Consider the following 17,583-nt stretch of genomic DNA (forward strand, 5'->3'; position numbering starts at 1 on the left):
GGGTGGGGGGAGTGGGTGGTTGACCCCCTGCCCCCCTACCGAGTCCGCCAGTGGTATAAATGGTCCATATATGTCCATGTGTGCAGTGGTTCTGGGTCGGGTTTGTGCTAGGATTTTCTGGTTTTGGTCCATAGTCAAGCAGGCAGCATTGTATTTTAAACTTTGTGGGATATTTATAATACTTTGGTAATAAAATCAACAATGGAGGTAAATTGCTCCTTGTACATCTTCAGAAGATAAATTTAAATAAAATTACAAAATAGTTCATTAGTGGATGGGTTCATTTAACACACCTGAACATGCATATTCTTATTCTTGTTTGTTAAGGACATCAGTGATGAAGATTCATTTGTTGATCTACACGGTGCAGAAGTAGAGGACACTCCACCAACACCACAGTCTGGCTGCAAGGGTGAGTGTCAATAGAATGATGCAAGTGGTAAAGGTCAGCTTTAAACAATCTATCATTCAGCAGAAAATGCACTGTATGCTGTGCAGTCTCAAAGTAGTTTTATTATCAACATTATTATTATTGCTGTGTTCTTAGAGCCCAGCCCCCCTGTGAAGATAATAGTTTTTCATGGTTATTTAGTTCAAGGTTAGGTCATCCCTGAGTACAGATGGACGCACATTTCCTCCCTGACTAGGAATAATGTGGGCAAAAGCAAACACCTCTATGTGAAAAATAAATAATTATTTGGTAGTTGAGACCTTTTCTCTTTTGTTTCATCTTGGTTTGAAATTGTGTGCATGTCACATGGCGGTGGTCCATGACAATATGACCCAATTTAATATCACTATATTGTAAGAAATTACTGGGGTCAAAACCTGCATAGGACTGTTAGGACATGAAAACGGTTTAATACAGGGATGTTTAGCTCAGTTAAAACTCTGCTTTTCACATTTTTTGCTATGCCACAAAAAAGAGTCCAAAAAAGAGCCTCCATATAAATTAAATGCAACTCCAACCTTTATATTTTAAGGTCTTTAGGTTGACGTCTAGCTTTCACCACTAGATGTCGCAATGTCATTAATTAATTATGGGCTTATTTACTGCTGCCACATTCGTTTCGTTGGGACTTGTGCCTTTAATGGCATGTTTGATTGACAGGCCGGACTCACAGCACAGTATTTGAAAAGTTAGAGTTTTAATCATTAGATGTTATGATTCATGATTCAATATTTCAAATGTTTATCTCAGTGTGACTGAAAATAATGACAGAAATGATGTCCCTGCATTAGCTATTGTAGCTAACTGCATAAGGATCTACTTCCAGGGAAACTTGGCAATTACCCAACACCCAGAATTTTATTTAAATATGTGACGTAGAAAACAAACTGTTGTGGATTAGTAAGCAGCCAGCCTACACTGTTATAGATTTTTCCAACAAAAACGGTAAAGAACTGGCAGCAGAGTTGCCATTAATTTATAAACAGAAACCTGTTGTTCAGGTGTATGAAATGCTTCTGATTTCTATATCAATAATAAATATGACAGATGCATGAGACAGTCCCAGAGTCTCCTGCAGCCTGTTGTCAAGTGTCAGTGAACCTCAGTATGCTGGAACCATTTGACTGTTTTGTATTGAACTTGTAATGTGACAGAAAGCATTTTTTCACAATATAATCTGAAGTTGAACATAACTGTATCTAGTTAGTGATGATTTGAAATATGTGAAAAAAGTCCTGATAACTACAAAGAAGTGAAGCAGTGATTAAACAGACGATGATTAATCATGGCTGTTTACACCTACTGAAGAATAATTTTACAGATATGCTGGAGTTGACTATCCCCCACATTCTCAACATATCTTGTTACATAACTTATCACACTTAATGTGTTTTGAGATATCTCTTCACTGCACTCCTCCTCAGAACCCGAGATAAAGGTAAATAGAAACCTGTTGTTCAGTTGTATCAAATACTTTTGATTTCTACATCAAGTATAAATACAACAGATGCATGAAACAGTCCCAGAGTCTCCTGCAGTCTGATGTCAGGTGTCAGTGAACCTCAGTATGCTGGAACCATTTGACTGTTTTGTATTGAAATGTGTCACAAAGCATTTTTTCACAATATAATTTGAAGTTGATCATAACTGTATCTAGTTAGTGATGATTTGAAAAATGTGCAGTATTTTGACGCACTAATGGATTGCATTTTATATATTTTTTAAGATGGACTGGTTCTGTCAAACAAAAAGATGATACATAATTGTGTGTCTAGATGTTGAAGAGCAGGGGAATGAAGAGAAAACACTCGACTACGATGGACACAGATGGACGAGAGCCTACAGGTACATTCCCACTCACATTACCTACATTTATTGAAGTAGATTTAGTTTTAACCAAGAGACATTTATGAAGGTCTGAACCAGGAAGGAGAACTCATAGATGCAGTTCAACAATGGGATTTATGTGAAATCACCAGAAAAGAAACGATAACATGAACTCTGTTATAAAATATTTACTTTGGCCACAGTTCAACTCCAATATTAGCTCCAATGTTAGCAGCAGGCTAGCTCACTAGGTTCACTTTGTGGTAGAGACCCTTTGCATTACTCACTACACTGTTGAGTAGAGCTGTACTCACATCAGATTACAGAACATTCCAGTTCACCTGCAGAGCAGCTGCCCTACACTCACCTCCCATTACAGCCTACATACCAAACGTTATGTTTTACCTTTAAGACTCGTATTTTACAGCCTTTTGATCATCATCTGTGATGTAAAAACCTATGATCTATCTCTGTTTCCATTACATTAGTTTTGTAGTTAGGTAATTTTGAAACAAGAGAGAGTTTGCAAGACTTGATAGTCTACCATGCTGTTGTCCTGTAACTAGAAAAAGTTCAGTGACAAGTGACAAAATGAGATTCGACTCAAGGGCTTCTTGACTCATGATAACATTATTATCTCCTTTCAGCAGGGTAGTAAAGGTGTTTATCAACAGCAAGTTGAAAATCACTTCTAATGAATGTAGCTGACAGTACAATGAAAAAAAGTCCTGATAACTATGAAGAAGTGAAGCAGTGATTAAACAGACTGATGATTAATCATGGCTGTTTACACCTGCTTAAGAATGAATTTACAGATATGCTGGAGTTGACTATCCCCCACATTCTCAACATAACTTGTTACATAACTTATCACAGTTAATGTGTTTTGAGATATCTCTTCACTGCACTCCTCCTCAGAACCCGAGATAAAGGTAAATAGAAACCTGTTGTTCAGTTGTATCAAATACTTTTGATTTCTACATCAAGTATAAATACAACAGATGCATGAAACCGTCCCAGAGTCTCCTGCAGTCTGATGTCAGGTGTCAGTGAACCTCAGTATGCTGGAACCATTTGACTGTTTTGTATTGAAATGTGACACAAAGCATTTTTTAACAATATAATTTGAAGTTGATCATAACTGTATCTAGTTAGTGATGATTGAAATATGTGCAGTATTTTGACGCACTAATGGATTGTATTTTACATATTTTTTAAGATGGACTGGTTCTGTCAAACAAAAAGATGATACATAATTGTGTGTCTAGATTCTGAAGAGCAGGGGAATGAAGAGAAAACACCGACCTCGACTACGATTGACACAGATGGACGAGAGCCTATGGGTACAGTCCCACTCACATTACCTACATTTATTGAAGTAGATTTAGTTTTAACCAAGAGACATTTATGAAGGTCTGAACCAGGAAGGAGAACTCATAGATGCAGTTCAACAATGGGATTTATGTGAAATCACCAGAAAGGAAATGATAACATGAACTCTGTTATAAAATATTTACTTTGGCCACAGTTCAACTCCAATATTAGCTCCAATGTTAGCAGCAGGCTAGCTCACTAGGTTCACTTTGTGGTAGAGACCCTTTGCATTACTCACTACACTGTTGAGTAGAGCTGTACTCACATCAGATTACAGAACATTCCAGTTCACCTTCAGAGCAGCTGCCCTACACTCACCTCCCATTACAGCCTACATACCAAACGTTATGTTTTACCTTTAAGACTCGTATTTTACAGCCTTTTGATCATCATCTGTGATGTAAAAACCTATGATCTATCTCTGTTTCCATTACATTAGTTTTGTAGTTAGGTAATTTTGAAACAAGAGAGAGTTTGCAAGACTTGATAGTCTACCATGCTGTTGTCCTGTAACTAGAAAAAGTTCAGTGACAACTGACAAAATGAGATTCGACTCAAGGGCTTCTTGACTCATGATAACATTATTATCTCCTTTCAGCAGGGTAATAAAGGTGTTTATCAACAGCAAGTTGAAAATCACTTCTAATGAATGTAGCTGACAGTACAATGAAAAAAAGTCCTGATAACTATGAAGAAGTGAAGCAGTGATTAAACAGACTGATGATTAATCATGGCTGTTTACACCTGCTTAAGAATGAATTTACAGATATGCTGGAGTTGACTATCCCCCACATTCTCAACATAACTTGTTACATAACTTATCACACTTAATGTGTTTTGAGATATCTCTTCACTGCACTCCTCCTCAGAACCCGAGATAAAGGTAAATAGAAACCTGTTGTTCAGTTGTATCAAATACTTTTGATTTCTACATCAAGTATAAATACAACAGATGCATGAAACCGTCCCAGAGTCTCCTGCAGTCTGATGTCAGGTGTCAGTGAACCTCAGTATGCTTGAACCATTTGACTGTTTTGTATTGAAATGTGACACAAAGCATTTTTTCACAATATAATTTGAAGTTGATCATAACTGTATCTAGTTAGTGATGATTTGAAATATGTGCAGTATTTTAACGCTCTAATGGATTGCATTTTATATATTTTTTAAGATGGACTGGTTCTGTCAAACAAAAAGATGCTATATAATTGTGTGTCTAGATGTTGAAGAGCAGGGGAATGAAGAGAAAACACTGACCTCGACTACGATGGACACAGATGGACGAGAGCCTACAGGTACACTCCCACTCACATTACCTACATTTATTGAAGTAGATTTAGTTTTAACCAAGAGACATTTATGAAGGTCTGAACCAGGAAGGAGAACTCATAGATGCAGTTCAACAATGGGATTTATGTGAAATCACCAGAAAAGAAATGATAACATGAACTCTGTTATAAAATATTTACTTTGGCCACAGTTCAACTCCAATGTTTGAGATAAACTCAAAATATTAATGTAATTATCGTAGAATTATGATACCATGATCTTCAGTGTAATGTAATTATTGATACATTAGTATGAAACAAAAATGTTCAAAGGAAACAAAAAGGAGATGAAGTGATGAGACAAATCAAAGTTGCAAAAAATAAACACAAGTCACTGCAACAAGTGGAGAGAGAGAGAAAGACGGAGCAGCATCAGTTCAGAGTGAAGCAGGTGGAGGTGAAGATGGTGTTGATATAGATGTTAATACTGAGATAAATTCAAACAAACACCCACTTGAGACTAAATGTCTCAACAAAAGGAAACGTTTCATAGCAGCCTGTAGTGATTTTACAGTTTCTTGATGGTCAATTTCAAATTCAAGTTTAATAAACAAAAAAACTAATAATCAGATTGTGTTCATTAATAAAAGCCTAATTGCTTAATTTTTGTTTGTAATAATCAGTTTTTAGATATACAAGTTTATTTTTAATTAAATATTTTATATAGACTTGAGCTTAAAGAGAGTCAAATAAATAAATTAATACATGAATAAATTACATACATGCACAATGCATCCTCATATTCAAAATAAATAAATATAAAATCAGGCTCAAATTGAAACACTATCATTACACTAAGTAATGTCTGGAAGTCTAAATAAGTTGTTTTCCACTGAATGGGAAAAAAAGTGTTCTCAGTAGAGGTCATGTAGGGCCTTATGAGCTCCGTTTTAATGTTTTCCAGATTCTGTTTGATTTTTTCACAAATTCTGTGTTTTATGATTTAAGCACATTTTGTCACCAAAAAGTGTCCAATCATGTGGTGTTTGAATAAAATTTCAATTAATTCAATAAGAAATTATTCAAAATATAATCATATATTGACTGAAATGAATATATATCAGTGAATTTGTAATGATGCAACACAACATTGCACTATATTTTAAATCCAAGTAAGTGCTTCAATACACAGCACACTGAGAGTTTGCATGAAGAAGTGAAACAGATATGTGAGCGCTATGGCCTGAAGTAATCCTTCACATAACAAATAATAATCACAAAATAACATTGGTAAAGCGAGTCTTACAGTTTGGATATTGCTCTGCTCTAAATTTATCTGTTAGTATTGAATTCCTCAGTTTTTTGGATGACTTAGCCGTGTCAGAGGGCCTCATCGACATGACTGTGTGTGTGTGTTGTAACGGGTTTGTTACTTCATAGAAAATAGTTGGAAATAGCTCAGTCAAACCACACAAAACAATAAATACAATAAATATAAATAAATAAATAATAAATACCAAGTAGCAATGAAAAACACATCATCAAAAACCAGTACAACTCAGTTCAGTGTTCAATAGATGATTAAATCAAGCAAGCAAAGCGACATCGGTGTGTGTGTGTAACTCGTCCCACAGTCTCAGAGTTCAATCCTCTCAGTAAAGGGTCCGTTTTGTTTTCCCCACAAGTCCTAATCAGTTCAGTTCAATCTGGTTTCACAAACATAAAAGAAAAACAACTCAAAAGTCTGCTCCGGGTTTTCACCGCAGATCCCCTCACAAAACAAAACAAACCAAAGACACTAGCAAAGCAACACTGTTATATATGTCAGACCATCATGTTTAACTAAATATCTTTAAACGTTACAGTTACGGCTGAAAATGACAACAGAAAAAAACAAGTTTGCCAAGTTCACATATCTCAGCAATTCAAATCAACCACCAGTCGTCTACCCAGAAGTGACTGTTGTTGTTAGCGTGACGTCACGGTCTGTAGTTCTAATGAATGGCGGAGTAATATTTTTAGTGATGAGGCTTTTTTCATTTGAGCATGGCTAGGTGTTGCTGTTATGCTGATTTGAGCACGTTCTAAATGTCTAGTTGACCAATCAGATTGCTTGGTTGGAACAACGTGTTGTGTAAGTGTATTTTGAAAACATGGTAGAGAATACAGAAAGAAAGAAAAAGAAAGAAAGAAACAATGAAGGAAGGAGGAAAAGAAAGAAAGAAAAAGAAAGAAAGAAAGAGGTTTTCTTAAGAACAGTAATTTTACATTAAATTGACACTGGCCAATGCAACTGATTTTCTGTACTGTAATAAGAATAAACCCTGAAGAGCAACATTGCACAAAACACAGTTACAAACCAGAAACACAACTGCATTTCATAACGCACGTTAATTAAAGACATCAATGATTCAGAAAACAAGATATTTCACAAAAAACACAATCTTGGGTCTGAACTGAATCAAATCAGGTCCTCCATAGATGCCAATACAATACTGAAAACACATTTAAAAATAGCATACAAATAAAATTAATTTTATATAACATGTTAAGTCATAGAGGGTTACTCATTTTTCTGTTAATTTTGATTGTTTTTACAAGTGATCTTTTTTTCTCTTTCATAGTCTTTTCCAACTTTCTCTCCAAACTTGGACTGAAGAAATTTTATCCCAACAAGCTCACTCTTCAGTCTCTTCTGGAAATCAACAAAAACAGGATTTATGATGAAACTGTTGAATCACTGGAGAAAATACCATGGTGCTTTCTCAGGAAACTCTTTCAAATCAACACAGAATGCAGAAACTGCACACAATTATCAAACAATGATGATGAGGAGGACGAAAACAGTGATCCATTTGACTTTGACCTGGTCACTGCAGATGACTCTGCAGACAACAAGGTTAACCCTCTCGACCTCATAGTCGCACTCTTTCTTTGTGCTGACAGCTTCTTGCAACAGGAAATGGCCCTCAAGATGACAATGTGCCAGTTTTCTGTCCCACTGCTGTTGCCTCATGGTGATAACAGTCAGTGTTCCCTGATGCTGTGGGCTCTGAGAGACATCATCAAAGAGTGGTGTCCACATGATTTGTCTAAATCAAGAGGGTTTGTTGAAGACAACATTGTCCATGCAAATATACCATTCTTTACCTTTGTGAGGTTGAAAAACTGTAGTTTGTCCAAGTCACAGGTTTTGAATCATGTTCTCAGTCGTGGCCAACAGAATCACAACATCTTCATACACGGAGATATGGAAGGAGGAACACTTAAAAGAGAAATAGCCAATGGTTTGGTCGAGGTTTGCTGGTACCTTCCCTGTGGCAAAAAAGATCTTGACATATTTCCAGGACCAGTTGCCTTTGCCAATTTGAGAGGAGACATTTGTGAGTCACTCGCACAATTCAATTTTCTTTTTCAAGTGTCAACTGCGACCTTTGTGTTCCTGGACAAAGTTGAAGAAAATGAGCACAAGATTCTGACTTCTCTTCAAGATGTGAAATCCAAACTCTTCTTGGTTGTTAATCGCAAGGACAACGCCAGAGAGGACATGATGTCTGTCCAGACAACAGTGAAAGAGTTAGAGCTACCAAACAGCAGTGTGAAAATTAAAGACTCAAAGGTAAATGTTGCAGAGTTTTCAAACAAACTTTGTGCAGCCATCAAGACTTCACTGCCAGAAGAAACTCCCACATTGAACATTGTCAATATGGTTGGAAAAGCTGTTGAACTTGGTCTATCTGTGGATGAAAACTCAAGTGAAAAACAAAAGAAAGCAGTTGAGGAGATCATGGTTGACATTGAGGGGCGAAGTATACCAGACTACAAGAAACAACAACTTCCTTTGCAGGGAGATAACTGGAAAAGATTATCACAGTTAGAGAAGGAGGAGTGTAAATTGAAATGTGACTCAGACCCTGAAGGGTATAAATGCCAGCTACAGGAAGAAAAACAAAAAATTATGGAGGAACAAAGCAAACAAAGACTGTCGAAAGGAATGGAGAGTTTTATTAAAACTTTATCCACAAGTGACAAAGAGAAAAGAGATTTTTTTCTTAAGTGGATGAAACTCAAGTTTAACACACATTCACGGAGGAAACTGTCTGAGCTGCGCAACAAATTCAAAGAGCAATGCAAGAAGAAAGATAAAAATCTCACTGCAGCGTTAGATAAGGCTTTGATGGAGAGCTCTTTAGGAGTAGAGCATTACATAAGAGAGATGGGACTCATCTATGAGTTCTCAATTTCTGGCTCAAGAAACACTGCTAATGAAATATCTTGTCTCCCTGGTTTGGCTGCTGAAATGCTGTTGGATGGATATCCTTTAGAGCTCTTGGATGGAGAGGCTTCCAACATCCCAGAGAGATGGGTGACAGATGTGCTGACGGAGCTTCACAAGAAGGTTGGAGGGAAGAGCAGACTGTTAGTACTGACTGTGCTGGGTGTTCAAAGTACAGGGAAGTCAACACTCCTCAACACCATGTTTGGTGTGCAGTTTCCTGTCAGCAGTGGCAGATGCACAAGAGGAGCTTATATGCTTTTCCTCAAAGTTGGAGAGGACATGAAACATGAGTTGAATTATGAATTTATAGTTCTCATCGACACAGAGGGTCTAAAATCTCCTGATTTGGCAGAACTAGATGAAAGTTATGAGCATGACAACCAGATGGCAACCTTTGTGATTGGTTTAAGTGATGTCACCATTATCAACCTCGCCATGGAGAACTCAACAGAAATGAAAGACATCCTGCAAATTGCAGTTCACGCCTTCTTGAGAATGAGACATATTGGTAAAAAGCCAGTTTGTCATTTCGTGCATCAAAATGTTTCTGGAGTTTCAGCTCATGCAAAGACCATAACAGACAGAAAACATCTCTTGGAGCAGCTCAATGAAATAACACAAATCGCAGCTGAAATGGAAAAGAAGCCTTCTATTACAGCATTCACAGATGTGCTGGACTATGACATGGACAAAAACCACTGGAACATCCCAGGACTCTGGCATGGAACCCCTCCGATGGCAGCAGTGAACACAGGTTACAGTGAAGCTGTAGCAGATTTCAAGAAAAATCTTTTGGCAACAGTGAAAACAGACCAAAGCAATGACGTCTCACAGATCCCAGAGTTTCTAGAATGGATGAGAAGTCTCTGGAAAGCAGTGAAATATGAGAACTTCATCTTTAGTTTCAGAAACACTCTTGTGGCTCGTGCCTACGACAACCTTTGCAAAGAGTTCAATCAATGGGAATGGCAGTTCAGAAAAGAAATCCTCTCTTGGCAAACAGAAGCAGAGATGGAAATCTTAAATTCTGACAATGAAGCTGATATTCGAATTTGGAGCAAATTGGTTAATTCAAAAAAATCACAGATGTCAGAAAAAATAGCAACTGAAGAAAGAAAAATGAAGGAGAAACTTACAAACTACTACAAAAAGAAAGACCAGAATGTAAATCTGATAGAAAAATACAAAACTGACTTTTTCAAAAGCGTCAGTAGTCTCGCAAAGGAAATCAAACATTCAGTGAACAATAAATTGGATTGTGCACTTGAGCTGAAAATAAGTTCAAAAAAAGTTCAAGACATTCAGAAAAAATACAGAGGTGGGGTTGAAGACGAGGTCATGAAGCTCCTGAGTGACTGTAAACACTCTGATAAACTGTCTGATGAACAGCTGACACAGAAGTTTGAAAAGATGTGGACTGAAGCCACTAAAAATGTGTCTGGCCTGAAAGAGCGAGATATCGCAGCATGTGTCCTGAATCAGTTGAGAGGAAATTTCTCAAATCAGAATGTTAATGAGGAATTGCAGAACATTAAAAATTTAAAGGAGATTGGTAAGGATCGATTCAAAGCCAGACGTGAACATACAGACTCCTATATGGAGATGTTTAAACATCTGATTCGACCAGGAGATCTGCAGAAGTTTGCTGACAGCGTCATTGAGTCTTGCACACGGTTTGTGCTTGATAAAGCAAAGACAAACACAGATTACCAGGACTCTTTTACAAGGGAGCTTCTTGAAACAATAGATGAATACCTTGATAAAAGTAGTCACAAAATAAATGCAAAGTTTGTGATTGACCTGAAACTTCACATGTGTGGCATTGCCTCAAGAGAATTCCTCAAAATGCACCAAAAATTCTTGTCAGATAATGATCCTCGAATTCAGCTGCAGAAGTACAAGAATCAGTACTTGACAGATTTTCTTGATTTATACAAAGAGAGAGATGATTGTCAGCGCAAAGCAAAGGGTTTTGTCCAGTTTTGTATCAAACCTGCTGTGGAAGAGTACATCAACAGATCTCTGGGGATAAACATTGTGGATGAAATTTTGACAGGTTGTCATTCAGCAGAGTTCTGTTCCCGCTCCTTTTTCCAGTACAACATTCAGAAAGAGTTGCTGCAAAAGGATGACTTTGACAGTTTGGTCAAGTACATTCGTAACTATGAAATATATGTGAAGGATTGGATATTTCAGCAAATCCAGGAACAAATGTCAAAGAACAAAACTTTGTGCAAACTGAAACAAGAGAATCTGAAGGTGATAGTTGACAAGATCACAGCAGCCTTAGAGCAGGCCACAAAAGGACCAGATGGTGTTCAACTGCCAGATAACAAAGAAAGCATCACAGAGCTCATCAGCAAAATGCGGAAGAATTTGATTAAAGACATCTCAATTTCAGAGGAGGATGAAAAAACCACCCTGTTTCAAATCAAAAGCACATGTCATCCATTTATCAACAGCCTCAAAATGTCAATAGAAGACTTGAAAGAACAGCTTCAGGAGGAATTCTCAAAGTCTGAAAACATCACTGAGACTCTGAACAAACTTCCGATCAAACCACAGGATGAGCTTTTCAAGCGAGTGTTTGGTTGTGGAAAACAATGTCCATTTTGTAAAGTTCCCTGTGAGGCTGGAGGCAAAGATCACAAGCAGCATCATGCAGCTGTTCATCGACCACAAGGTCTAGCTGGATTCAGGTATGAAGACACTCAGAAGCTGGTTGAAACACTGTGTACAACTGATGTACAAAGTGAACATAGATTTAAAAATGCAGACACTAAAGGAGAGTGGCATCCTTACAAAGACTACACCAAGTACTATCCAGACTGGTTGATTCCTCCAGATCCCAGCATAGAGGCATCTGACTACTGGAAGTATGTACTGGTAAAATACAATGAGAAATTTGCTCAAGAATATAAGGCCAAGCCAGCTGATGTTCCAGAGGCCTGGAGGAGAATCACAAAGAAACAAGCACTGAAGGGGTTAAAAGATGCCTTCAACATAAAGTGAACAACATACAAATGTCTTTAAACAAAACCAAATTTAAAACATGCAAGATTTTTTCAAACAAAAATGAACTCCTTTTTTTATGTAACTGACTTTTTAAGTTGAAAAGCTGCAGATAGTTATATTAGACTACTCAACTTTTTCTTTACTATTTCTTTTACTTTTTTATTTTGTGTTTTTATTTTTTGAAGATTACAGATGTTTTGTTTTCTTCTCTCATGATTAATGACTGGTGTTCATAATAATGATGTTGACAATGATAATAATAAAGAATATGATGATGTACAACAAAAGTCATGTAAAAAAGAGACAATGTTTTTTGTTTTTATCTTTATTTTGTGGTTTATGATTATTAGCGATGTTTTGGTTTTTTTGATTTTCAAGTTTCTATTTGTGAATTGTGTGAATACACAATTATGATGCTGATGATGACAATTATAATGATGTTCTACAAAGACCACCAGGTCATGATTTACAATGTTTGTATTTTGTTGTTATTTTTATTTTATGATTATAACAGTTTGTTTGTTTTCTTCTTTGTTCATATTGATATATGACTATATGAATAGTAACCAGTGTGCAGGATAATGATGATGATGATGATGATGAAGATGTCAGCATGGTTCATTCAGTGTTTGCAGTTGGCTTTCTAATGGTTACTACCAGTCAATCAATAACAAATATTGATACAACTGACTTTTGGCGCCTTTCTGAAGCTGAACATGAAACAAACAGGCAGAAAGCACAGAAACAATTACTCAGACTTTTAAATATTTATCATATTTTTTCTTGTTTATTTTATTCTTTTAAATAAAAATGTAATGATGATGATGATGAAGACCTATGTAGTTCAAAGGTCATATATTGAGATGCTGTTTTGTAACATGTTTTACTACTTTTTACATTTTTTATGGTTTTATTCTTTAACATTACTCACAAATTGTAACATGATACAATGAAAATAGTTATTAATATTTTCTTGGAGATTAAAGTAAATAAATTGTCATTAGTCGAAATGTTTGCATGTTGATGCAAATTAATTTTTGATTCATGTACAAATATTGAGACGTGTTGTTGATGTAACTTTTTTCATTATTTTTGACAGATGATGATGTTGAACAAGTCAAGTTAAAGACCAGAAAACAGTTTTGTTATCTTTTAAAAACATATTATTGTTTTTTGTATTATTTTAGATTTTGCATTTTACTTATTAATGAGTACAAAAGTTTTGGTTTTATTCATCTTTTAACACAAATATGTACATAATGACAAATATAAAGTGCTAAATATAATGATGATGATGTTGATGATGATGATGAAGATGAAGAAGAACAAAGGCCATGTGAAACAGATGTTTTCTAACATGTCATCACTATTCTTTAATATTTTTACAGTTTATTTCTAATAGGAACATGTAAAACATTTGATCTTTTGATGTGTGTTTGATAAAAGTCAGTGAATAAGAGTCTTTATGTTGTTGTAACTGACCTTTTAGCTCATGTTTAAATATTGTCTAAACAAGCCAACTGTGGGAATAATGTGGCATCTTCTGCTCTGTTGATCATGTTCAACTTCTGACACAATGAATTAAACAAGATACAAACAAGTTTTTGCTTTATCAGTGTTTTTTTTTTCTTCTTTTTTACAGGTTGATATACAGTATAGTTATGTGTATAATGATAAGTGATGGTGATAATATACTGTATGTACAAAGATCATGTGACAAAGTATCTTTTGTAATAAATATAACAACAACTTTAGATCAATATTGCTGATTTCAAAATTGATAAGTTCACAAATATTGGGTATAAAGTTTTCTTCTACAAATGTGTGACTTTAGTTTTATGTTTTTAAAGCTGTAATCAAAGCTGCTGCTCTACTGACAACAATGGTGTCACTCTTTACCAGCTGTCAGTACTTCCTTTATTTCCATTGTGCATTGCATTGTGGGACAACAGTGTCTATCAACAGCAGTTATCAATTATTAATCAACACAACAGACTCAGAACATGTTTAGATTTAAATTGTATAAAATTATGACACAATGTTATAAAATATGACTCACAGAGAAGTTTACAGGTATTTGGAGGATTATTCTCTATTTTTGGTTTTATCTTCACAGTTTTTGAGATATCTGTCTCTGAGTTTTCTGCCACCATCCCAATACAATGGAGGAGCATTAAAAAGTGACATTTAAAAGACTTCAACAGTATCATGTCTTTCTAAAAACAATGTCCCCACTTACTCTGGACAATCCACAGGACACATTCTCAACAATTCTGAGTGGAAAGACTTTCTACTAAACTAATCTGACATCTTTTTACAGTATTTTCTGTGGATTATCCACAGTAACAGTCACACTTTCTAGAAAAACACACTGCTGTTGATTTTAATTTAATGTAACTTTTCAGTGCTGTGAGAACCACAAATGAAACTCCATTGAACTGGTGTGGTGACAGACATCTCAAACACTGGACAAATAAAACCAAAACTATCTCCATGACTACACATATCACAAGAGGTTACTCACAAAATGTTTTTCTGCAGTTTTGGGTGAACTGGTCCTTTAACAAGTAGAACCACTAAACACCAGTAGATGCTGTTCATTTGGCACTGGAGTAAGTTCTCCATGAAATCTGAAGAGGATTCAAGTCTATCTGTTGTATGAATACACAGTGAAACACTGAATCACAGTTCAAAGAGCAAATATTGAGAACAAGAGAGAAGTAGTGAAGTAGTGATAAGTTCAGTCTTCTACCACTTGAGGACACAAGAGTCAAGTCCACCTTGTGTGGAGTCTGCACTCTATTGCAGCTTTCTAAATGGAAAATTAGTGTCTGAAATCAGAAACTGCACAGTCTTATTCATATATTAATAACTCCTGTCTGTGTTTTATCCAACAAGATGAAAACATGACAAATAATCTGAGGGACAGTTTAACTGACTCCTTCACCTCTCTGCCTGTCAGTCTCTGTCACTTATAGACTAATGTGTTCAATCTCAACCAGGTGTGTAGACAGTAATGTGTCTGAGCAGCACTGACCCACCAACATTATCATATTATGTGATGTAATTATGTGATTTCAATGATTTTGGATTGACTGTTTTTATTTGATTTTATTGTGTCTCAGTGTGATCAAATGTGTTTTATTATGATTATGTTGAGGTCTTATTGGGTATCTACTGTTTTTATTGTGGATCCTTTGGTGCTTTTATGTCTGGAGCACTGGACCAAATGGATTTCTCTGTGTGGGATAATAAAGTTGATCTGAATCTGAATCACTTACCGACCCTCACAGCCAAGTCTGATCAAAATACATTTTGTAACACTAAACATAAAATACACATATAAAGAAAAAAATGACTATAAACTTGATTTATTGTTGACTTGATGTGTGTGTTGAATTTGTCGTCTGATTAAAACAGAACTGTTGAAATAAGTTGTAGGAAGTCTCTGGAATGTAATTAGTTCCTCTGGTTCTGACACGCAGACCTTCCTGAGCTGCCTTCAGCCAGCTCTCTGGCTTTTCAGGTGATGTAACATTAACGCTACAACAATGACTAAACAACGTTTTTAATGTGTTATTTGAAAAAAAGTTGAGGAAGAAGAAACTCCATCACCTCCATCATGGACTGTTGGATGAGATGAAAGAAGACATTTGTGGGCGTCAACTTGGACTTTTTTCAACATTTTTCAACATTTTCTAACATTTTATGGACAAAACAACTAAATGATTAATCAAGAAAATAATTAACAGATTAATCAATAATGAAACAATGCATTAGTTGCAGCCCTAAAATAAACAAATATTTACCAATTAACTATTTGCAACAGGCTGTAAGTACAAGCAACTTGTGTGCTTAAAAAATCAACATATATATAAAATTTCAATAGTATATAATTTAATTCTGCATGTCAGAGTCTCTCCAGTCAGTCCTGTCTCATCACATTGTTTTATACAGTGTCTATAACAGTGCTGCATGTTGCATATATTGTGCTGGATTGCACATGCAGTCATTATGCCTCCATATCTCCAATGAAAACATGGAATCTTCTCTTTGACTTTTTAACTATACATCCTGTTAACTTGTTCACTCTTTCAGGTGAGAAAAATACTGCTGTCTACAATTTACACACCTGCTAAAACTAATGCAGATAATTCAACAGTCCTGCAATAAATCCACCTTTATGACTGTTATAATGTTGAGTTTTTGTGTTTCAAATATTGTTTTCTTCTCCATTTAGAACAATGAGGTAGACAAAAATGTAGAAACTCCTCTAAAGACAATACAAGTCAACATCAGCACTAATGCAGTCTCAACATGACCATAAAGACGAATCATCACCTCTCTAAACAGTTTCAACAAAAACTCAGCATTATAACCTTCATCAGAGGAGCAATTACTTTTTTATTTTACCCAGGTGGATGTAATAAACTGGCAACTGATATTTTTAGTAGCACCACCATAAATGAGTCCATGCAGTGGGACACATGCAACACAGACAGAGAAATAAATGCTGCAGTTCTGCTCAATGAACAGGAGTCATGAGGGAAACTTCATCCTTATGTTGTAGAAATAAAAACAGTTTTGTGAATGTCACAATCATCATCATCATCATCATCATCATCATCATCATCATCATCATCATCATCATCATCATCATCATCATCAGGCTTAAAGAGATTTTCAAAACACCAGCAGTAAATATGAATTCCACACATAAAACATGAGTAATGTTTAACATACTGCTTTACATTTAAAATCAAAAGCCACTGTATAAATTAGCCAAAAGACAATAAAATAAAACATAATTAAGTGTTTATGTGTCTATTATTTGTTCTTTTTTGTTTGCAGTGTAATAGTAAATATTCAGAATCCTTTATTTTAACTAACTAACTGATTGGAGTTTGAATGTGAACAAAGTTAACAGTTAAAACTGAGAGGTGGAGACTTTGATGTAAAGTTCATTTCATTTCTGCACATTTTGCATGTCAGACGCTGCCATCCAGTGGTTCCACTGCAGAACAACATTCACGTTAAGCACAGTGACATCTGCTGCTGGGGAGCAGGAAGGCCGTCATCTCTCCTCACTTCTTTCTGTCTTTGTATGTTTTTTGCATCAGAGTTTGCAGAGTTGTTCATCATCAGCACCAACACATATACTCTCTCTCTCTCCAGCTCTCTCTCTCTTTCTCATGAGATTTAGGATTTGAGGAAGAGAGGTCGACTGTTGTCCCTTAAAAGATTTCCCCACCTTACATTCACACACTCACAACACAGTTATTTTTTCTACATTTTAAAATCAAACACCAGGTAACCAACCTAATGTGTCTCTTTACATGTGATGTCATACTGATTATAGTCAAGTTTTG

General features: G+C 35.8%; 1 protein-coding gene and 1 long non-coding RNA gene across 2 annotated transcripts in view; both read left to right on the forward strand.

Moving 5' to 3' along the window:
* Window positions 1–13,814, forward strand: part of LOC137187642 (uncharacterized) — a 30,780-nt gene extending 16,966 nt beyond the window's left edge. Inside the window, exon 2 of the long non-coding RNA XR_010929252.1 lies at window positions 12,318–13,814. This is a non-coding gene — a long non-coding RNA (uncharacterized lncRNA). The remainder of the gene's footprint in view (window positions 1–12,317) is intronic.
* LOC137186584 (up-regulator of cell proliferation-like) lies at window positions 6,735–12,279 on the forward strand. Its single transcript, XM_067595666.1, has one exon. The coding sequence runs from the start codon at window positions 7,466–7,468 to the stop codon at window positions 12,209–12,211; it is 4,746 nt and encodes a 1,581-aa protein (XP_067451767.1). The 5' UTR covers window positions 6,735–7,465; the 3' UTR covers window positions 12,212–12,279.
* Window positions 13,815–17,583: the final 3,769 nt, after the last annotated feature.

Source organism: Thunnus thynnus, chromosome 1 (assembly GCF_963924715.1).
Source record: "Thunnus thynnus chromosome 1, fThuThy2.1, whole genome shotgun sequence".
Taxonomy (NCBI): domain Eukaryota; kingdom Metazoa; phylum Chordata; class Actinopteri; order Scombriformes; family Scombridae; genus Thunnus; species Thunnus thynnus.